This window comes from Salvia splendens, chromosome 12, assembly GCF_004379255.2.
Source record: "Salvia splendens isolate huo1 chromosome 12, SspV2, whole genome shotgun sequence".
In the NCBI taxonomy this organism is placed as follows: domain Eukaryota; kingdom Viridiplantae; phylum Streptophyta; class Magnoliopsida; order Lamiales; family Lamiaceae; genus Salvia; species Salvia splendens.
This window is the reverse complement of record NC_056043.1, coordinates 29,445,919-29,454,364: the sequence shown is the minus strand read 5'-3', so window position 1 is coordinate 29,454,364 and position 8,446 is coordinate 29,445,919. Positions and strand designations below refer to the sequence as shown.

At 33.8% G+C, this 8,446-nt stretch overlaps 2 protein-coding genes across 2 annotated transcripts; one reads left to right on the top strand and one right to left on the bottom strand.

Annotated features, from left to right (window-relative positions):
• The first annotated feature begins 1,949 nt into the window (after positions 1 to 1,949).
• Positions 1,950 to 3,651, top strand: LOC121757812 (cytochrome P450 71A8-like). Its single transcript, XM_042153291.1, has 2 exons — positions 1,950 to 2,846; positions 2,943 to 3,651. Exons 1-2 carry the CDS (start codon positions 1,950 to 1,952, stop codon positions 3,543 to 3,545), a joined length of 1,500 nt encoding a protein of 499 aa, XP_042009225.1. The 3' UTR covers positions 3,546 to 3,651.
• An 819-nt stretch (positions 3,652 to 4,470) lies between these two features.
• LOC121758063 (cytosolic sulfotransferase 5-like) lies at positions 4,471 to 5,514 on the bottom strand. Its single transcript, XM_042153502.1, has one exon. The coding sequence runs from the start codon at positions 5,467 to 5,469 to the stop codon at positions 4,540 to 4,542; it is 930 nt and encodes a 309-aa protein (XP_042009436.1). The 5' UTR covers positions 5,470 to 5,514; the 3' UTR covers positions 4,471 to 4,539.
• Positions 5,515 to 8,446: the final 2,932 nt, after the last annotated feature.

The window sequence follows — 8,446 nt, the reverse complement described above, 5'->3', positions numbered from 1 at the left end:
GAGGGAAACTTTTGACAATTCTACTATAATTGTTGATTGTTAGACGAAACTCAACATTTAAAGTTGAATTGCTAAAGGTGTCCTTAATTTAGTTATGTAGAAAGTTCTTCTTCGCCGGTTAAGAGTATATATATAATACACTTATACGTTTAAGAACTTCAACGTCATTTCTTATCATTTGTAATTAGTTCTTCACTAGTAGTCTCATTTGTATTTAAATTTTGTTTAAGACTTCAAGACCGCCATATGTTTTCAATTTGTAATTGTTGTAACTTGTCACGTGTAATTTGTAAACATGCAATTTCAATAAAATTGCAACTTTAGCCGTATTTTTTTCAATTTTATTTACTCACATTGCATACAAAAACAAACTTGAAAAGTGTAAATTAATTTGATTAAAATTGAAAAGTTGAAAAATGCAAAAAAAAAATAATAAAATAAAAATTCGTCGAACCACCGAACCGGCCCGGAACCGGCGGTTCAAGCCGAAAACCGGCGGTTTTGAACCGCCGCGTAACCCGCCGGTTTTTTGAACCTGAACCGGAACCGCCGGGAGCTAGGAGGGCCGGTTCAGGTTCGGCATTTTCTCGACCCTTGAACCGCCGGTTCGGGTCCGGAACCGGCGGTTTACGACCCTTGTGCATGCCTAGTTGTAATAGTTGTCCTGATAAGCAGAGGAGTGCAAAAATGTAAATTCATTTATATGGATAATTACTATGCATATGCACCTTTACGACCAATAATATTTAAAACTGAGTTGAAATGAAAAACAACTATTGAGCTAGAAGTAGAAAGTCTATGGTATTGAGTATTGATAGTAGGTATAAGTTATTACATAAGGGAAATTAAAATAAACAAATTAAACCTTAAAATTAACTTTAAATATTTATTTAGTATCTTTAATCTACTATCTATAACTCTGTTAATGATATTGTCCTTAGTACTATGTTTTATAGTAAATGCTCGTTTCCTTCATGGTAATCATGCGAATCCTCGATACATCTTTAACTAAAATGTCTTGTAGTATTGCTTTATTTCATTAGATCCTTTTACATTTTTATTTTATTTTATATACTGCTTATACTAATACATTTTGATTTAAGACTTTTTTATATTTTTATTTTAAATTTAATTAAATATTTATGCAACGGATTTTAGAATTTAATTAACTTTCTCATGTTAATTAAATTTATTTAATTTTCATTCTTGCTTCTATATTTATTTTAAAATTAATTTAGCTGCAATATCAACTCGAGAATCACCTGAAAAATAAATTTTTTTAATATTTCTCATAATCAACTTATAATTTATTCAATTTTTTCAATGATGTTGAGTTGATATTACAACGGAAATAATTTCAAAATAAATAATAAAAAAACAAAAATAAATAAATTTAATTAGCATAAGAAAATTTAATTAAATTCTGATGTCCGTTAAGTTAAGATCTAACCAAAAAACCTCTTAAACCGAATGTATTAATGTAAAGATCTAATAAAACAAAAAATTATAAAATGGCCTAATGAAACAAAAATTTATAAAAAGACCCAATGAAACAAAATATACTTAGTACAAAGAGTTTTAGATGTGTTTTGCCGTTAATTTATACTCCATCCGTCCCATAAAAATAATGGCTTTTATCATCTTGGTCTGTCTGATAAAATTAATCCACTTGTCTATATACATACTCTAATAATTTTTTCTTTTCACATCTTATATTACCAATTTATAAATTAAAATTGTGAACTACACTCATTACACGTTATCACAATTCACACAAATAATCTTTCTCAACATCTCATGGTATTGGGAGAGATAGCTAGCTAACTACATATATAGAATGGGCATTAGTCAGCAACTCATAACTTAGTTAGGTAGATAATTTAATTACCATTACTAAACCACAATTGATCCATAAATGGGACTATTCAACTGAAAACTATACCTAAGAAATGGATGAAACTAAGTTGCATCCCTTCATACTCACCATTCTCATATCATTACCTCTTCTATGGCTCCTTACAAAACGCCTCTATCAATCTTCTGCTACCCAAAACCTCCCACCATCGCCGCGAAAGCTGCCAATACTCGGAAACCTACATCAGGTGGGCTTACTTCCCCACCGGAATCTCCACTCACTAGCTACTAAACACGCCCCCCTCATGCTTCTTCACTTTGGCTCTATCCCCGTCTTGATAGTCTCCACCGCAGAAGCAGCCCATGCTGTCCTCAAAACTCATGATCTAACTTTCTCAAGCAGGCCTCAGCATTTTAGGGCTGTGAAGAAATTCATTCGCGATGGAAGGAACGTAGGGTTTGCCCCTTATGGCGAATACTGGAGGCGGATGAGGGGCATTTCTGTCCACCACCTGCTGAGCAGCAAAAGGGTTCAGTCTTTCCGGTTTATAAGGGAAGAAGAAACTGCTTTTTTTATGAAGAGGGTTAGAGAGTCTTCTTCGGGGGTTGTTGATTTGAGTAAGATGTTTGCGGAGTTCACCAACGATGTGATTTGTAGGTCATGTTTTGGAAGGAAATATAGTGACTCGGAGAATGGGAAGAAGTTTGTGGTGTTGCTGAGAGAAGCTATGGAGGTGTTGGGAACTGTTTGTGTTGGAGATTTTGTTCCGTGGCTTGGTTGGGTTAGTGGAGTGAATGGTTTTGACAAGAAGGTTGATAAGGTTTCGAAAGAGATGGATGAGTTTTTGGAGGGTGTGATTGTAGAACACATGGAGTCTTCAAAGAGAAAGGGTGGAAATGGAGAAAGCTTTGTTGGTATATTGCTTGATCTTCAAAATGAAAAAGATGGTGATGTCTTCATTGACAGAGAGAGCATCAAAGCATTACTTGTGGTAACTACTTAACTCATGTTATTCATTATGAATCTTCTATGACATTATTTATCTTGATTTGGACAACCTATAATTCTAATTTTACTTGTTATGCAGGATCTACTTGGAGCTGGGACGGATACCTTAACCACACTACTAATATGGACAATGGCTGAGCTTCTACAACACCCTATAGTGATGCAAAAGCTACAATTAGAAGTGAGAGAAGTTGTCAATGACAAGCAAGACATATCAGATAATGACTTGGTAAAAATGCATTATCTGAGAGCTGTGATAAAAGAAGCATTGCGGTGCCACCCTCCGGTCCCATTACTAATACCTAGAGTAGCAAGCAGCGATGTGAAGATAAATGGATACAACGTTCCGGCAGGAACAGTGCTAATGACTAATGCTTGGGCAATAGGCAGGGACCCTACATCTTGGGATGAACCAGACAAATTTGAGCCAGCCAGATTCTTGAACTCTTCGGTAGACTATAATGGCCTCGATTTTGAGTTTATCCCGTTTGGGGCAGGGAGAAGGGGATGCCCGGGAATTGGGTTTTCTGCTGCTAATGTTGAGTTTGTGTTAGCAAATCTTGTGTGGAAGTTTGATTGGGAGGTGCCTGATGGAGGGAAGAGTGTGGACATGGCTGAATCTCCTGCTGCTACACTCCATAAAGCTGTTCCTCTTCTTGCAGTTGCTAATGAATGCTCATAATTTGGTGCACTGTTTGCGAAGAATTTGTACATTACTACAAGTTTAGACTATGGGTTTCGCCTTAAATGAAAATAAGTATTGCAATGCTACAGATAAGTTGACTAAATATGCTACTTGTAAACTTTTTTTCCCTTCATGCATGTTTAATAGGAGTACTATACCGGGCTTATTTTAACTAAAAATGCATGTTTAATATAGGGCTTATTTTAACTAAAAACCAAACCTTTTGGACCAGAGATTTCCAATGATAGGGATTTCTTTTTGACACAGAGTTTAAAAATAGTGTGTTAAATGAATAGTAAATAAAGTAAAAGAGAATAAAATAAGAGAAATAAAGAAAGAATAAAGTAAAAGAGGAAGTTACTTTTTGCCAAATAAAAATGACTCAATTAATTTCGAACTTCCAAAAATAGTAAAATAACTCTATTAACATGGAACAAAAGGATTACTAATTTCAAACTCAAACAATACAACGCCGTCTTTAAATATTGGTGAAAAATTAAGCATGTTCAAAATTTTCGAGGATCATATTTTGATGTGATGGCTTGTTTAGAACTTAACGCATATATTGAAGCTCTAAATGAGATGATGCATGAAACTTATGATGTTTTCGAACTAAATAAGCTTGATTAAGAAATAAAAATGATTATATTAATTACAACAGATTATTAAAAAACCCTTGTTTAGTTTGCTTAACATGATATGACAAGTTAAAATATTGTATACTAGTAGTATATTTTATATATAGACTATAAATGATCAATAATGTGAGGTTGGTGGAACGCCGTGAACATATATACGGTGGGGTTCGTAGTTCGTACAGTTATCGACTTATTCAACTGTTGACAACTTAATTAATTAAGTTAATCGTTTTGCAAAATGAACTCAAATAATGGATATACTTAATTACATAATACAATCACAATGAAAACATAGTATTATTTATTCATAAAGTATGAACTTCCAATGTATAAATAACAAGAGCAGAATGGTTCTAAATCCCATACATGAACCCTAATGAATAAAATCTGTCTTTCGTAAGTGTGTCAATACGTTGAATAGACTCATCACTAAGATAGTTTTTATAATCTCCGATTTTTCCTTTTCTAAAGAATGAATTGTACGGTGATGATGGAAACCATGTTGGAGATTTCTCAGACTTGTTGACATCAAGACTACTTAGCACCTCGATGCTACAATTCTTCACAATCTCATCCACTTCATCTTCTTTTCCGAATGGACATCCTAAGAAATCACCCAATTTTTTGACATAGCCATGAGGATCTTCTTGTATCTCCTCGTAAGTCACAAACATCACGTTCTCCGGCTTTTTAAGACTCAACTCTTTATACCCAAGCACATGATCATAGTAGGGCCCGTATGGGGTAACCCCACGACAAAACCTGTCCGTTGCCTCATCGAGAGACCATGACTGATGTGGATTCTCCTTGTTCCACTTATTCACAAAATGCCAAAAAGACACTAGGGTGTCCTTGGGGTTACGCGTCAAGTAAACAACCTTACAATCACTAGACTCTAGGGTTTTGGTTAGGAGCTGATAAGGTATGTGTGTGGCAAATAATCGTGGCTCATTCGATGGGGCAGCTAGAACCAACGGCTCATCAGCCTCTGCAAACACTTGCAACTCCAAGAAGGGAATGAGTTCGTGGGGGTGTTCGGCAACCAACTTATGTTTGGATGATCGATTGAGGATGGAGTAGAGGAGAGATTTGAGCCATGTGGTTCCTGTTTTAGGAAAAGTAACCAAGATCACATCACTAGGAAAAGGATTGTAATGATTGATCACTCTTTTGATTGGCTTTACGCGTTGAGGTCCAAACCAAAATCCTTCAAGGTGGACAAGATATTCATCCCCCCACCATTTTTCTCTTGGGAGGGATGATAAATCCATGTTGGAATCCATGAAAGAAGAATGAAGGTTTAGAAAGAGAGAATTAGAGAGGGTGGATGATAATGACGATGATGATCAAATGCAGTCATCATATGCTCTACTTATATTGGTGGATGAGCACTGAGCTATGGTCAGCAAACCACTCCCTTCTCCAAAATTAAGTCAAAATAATATTAAGTACTATAAATGATCGGTTTATGACATTATATCATTACATAAAATTTACTCTTTTAAAAATATAAAAATAGATATGCAATTATTTGCGTTGGAAATTTTAAAAAATATCCACAGTTTAGGACAAATATAAATATAGATGCACAATTACTTGCGATGGAAAATTTGAAAAAGTATCCACAATTTAGGATGCAAGTTAAACCGCCACTAAGTTAATGATAAATTATCTTAATCTTTTGCTTTTAGATGCTTCAACATGCATTCCCTAATTTTAATTAGAACACTAAGAATGATGACCACTTTTTTTGATGCGTCTATGACATAGTTAAAAATACAAATTAGCATATTTAGTTGTATTAAAAAATGTTTTTTGTCGTCCTTTTATATGCATGTACGAGAAGTACAGCTAGCACCACAAGACTAGTTATGTTTAATGACATGAGTTTTTAAAGAAAATGGAATTCAAACCACCATTATTTACAACGAAATCAAATACATCAAGGTGTTTTATGACAAATTTGAGAAATTATGTTTATTTTGTGATTATTGTAATTTATAATGGTACACAATATATATTTCTACTATAGTCAATGCGATAATTTCGAAGTATGAGAGGTGGCCTAGCAAGAGCCGTTATTATTTAAAAGCCTATGGCAATTGGCATTATCATTAATTGTATAGGAACATAGAATTGTGTTCAATCTATTTGAATTTATTCTGCTGTTTAACTCTGCCACAACAACTGTTTAATATAATCGAAACAGAATATATTTATTTTATTTATTATTTTAATTTATAACTACACAAAATATAGTATATTTCTAATATAGACAATATGATAATTTCTTCTTCTCTGCATCCCAAGTTACTTGACACATAGTCTATTTCGAGTTGGACCACAATATTTAAGTTATTTCTTACGATAATAAAAATTATTCCGTTCATACTTTACTTTCTCTTCTCTCTTCTACCTTATTTATTCTCTATTATATTATATTATTTAATTAACTACTAAACATTTTCCTATATCCTCTGGACATATAAACTACTCAAATAACTTGGGGTGGGTAGAATAGTAGTAGTATATAAAAAGTGGCCTAACAAGTTAGATTTTGGAGCCATAATTATTTAGAAGGTAATTGTAATTGCTATAATTATTATTTCTCTGAATTCAGAGGAAATAAATATTGAATGGAGATATAGTCAGTCAATTTATACATTACAAAATCTAGCCTCTGCGGGCGGATCGTACCCCGACAATTCATTTTTTTCTCTTTCTAAAAAAGCAGTCATTTCTAAAAAATTAACAGTTACTTTTATAATAATCACTTTTAAATAAAAAGATGTCACTTTCTAACAAGCCGAAATTATAAGTATTAAGATTAAATTAGCATAGAAAATCAGTAAAAAATAAATACAGTAATAGTTATCATTTTGATCATGTGTTAAATGTTAACTGTAAATTAGGAACACAGTTAATTCGAGATAGAGAGTGGGGGCTTATCCATCCTTATTTATTGATTGGGCTATTTATAGTATTGGGCAACTATAGACTGAGTTAAGCTATAAGCTATTAAGCCCAAACTCAGAGTGATTTAAGCTATAACTATTAAACCTAACTATAAAGTGATTTAAGCTACAAGCTATTAAGCCGAACTATTTAAACCCAATCTAGGGTTAGACAATTTTTACAGTACACAAAAATCTACACGTATTTCACAAAGTTAATGGGTTTGGATCAAACCCTTTAATAATGAGTTAACTTGTTTATGTGAATAATGCGTAAAAAATTCTTAAATAGATGATACAACATCAAATACTTGCAACTTAATCAAATTAATAATTTTTTCGAAATGTATAACGATGATAAGTTGTTTGCAAAATGATCTCAAAGAATGAATGGACAAATTACGTAATCAAGAAGATAAGTGTTATATATAGAATGCAATAACTACGACAACAAATTACATATTCAGACATATGAACTTTCATAGGAATACAATAAAAGCAAGAGGTTGCTAAATGCCTTAATCCCATACATGAACCCTAATGAATGGAATCTCTCTTTTGTAAGAGTGTCGATACATTGAACATACTCATTACTAAGATAGTTTTCATAATCTCCAACTTTCCCTTTTCTGAAGAATGAATTGTACGGCGTTGGAAAACCATGTTGTAGATTCCTTAGACTTATTGACATCATAACTACTTAGCACCTCAAAGCTGCAATTCTTCACAATATCATCAACTTCTTCCTCCTCCTCCTCAAATGGACATCCTAAGAAATCACCCAATTTTTTGACATAGCCATGAGGATCTTCTAACATCCCCTCGAAAGTCACGAACATCACGTTCTTCGGCCTTTTCAAACTCAACTCTCTATAACCAAGCACATGATCATAGTAAGGCTCATACGGGATAATCCCATCACAAAAGTCACAGCAATGGTGAGGATTAATCTGATAGTTGCAGGCTTTACTACCGGACTAAGAGTCTCACTGAAGTCAAAACTAGGCTGCTATGAAAAACCTTGTGCAACAAGTCTAGCTTTATGTCTAGCAATTTCCCCAGATAGATGGAGCTTCAGCTTGAATATCCAGGTGCATCCCACAAGATATTTGCCAGGAGGCAGAGTAGTCAAGATCCAAGTCTTATTCTTAAGGAGAGCAACAAATTCAGCATGCATAGCTGCCTTCCAAGCTGATATGAGCAGTGCTTCAAGAGCAGATTTAGGAGTTGAGTGTGAAGAAAGAAAGAGATTATAAAGTTTGGGCTTAAAAATCCTTGATTTGGACCTTGTGGTCATATGATGTCT

What these genes read in the sequence shown, in the direction of transcription:
- LOC121757812 (XM_042153291.1), top strand. Translation starts at nt 1,950, where the DNA reads ATGGATGAAACTAAGTTGCATCCCTTCATACTCACCATTCTCATATCA. An exon ending in GCATCAAAGCATTACTTGTG is followed by an intron (nt 2,847 to 2,942) that starts GTAACTACTTAA and finishes CTTGTTATGCAG; the next exon opens with GATCTACTTGGAGCTGGGAC.
- LOC121758063 (XM_042153502.1), bottom strand. Translation starts at nt 5,469, where the DNA reads ATGGATTCCAACATGGATTTATCATCCCTCCCAAGAGAAAAATGGTGG.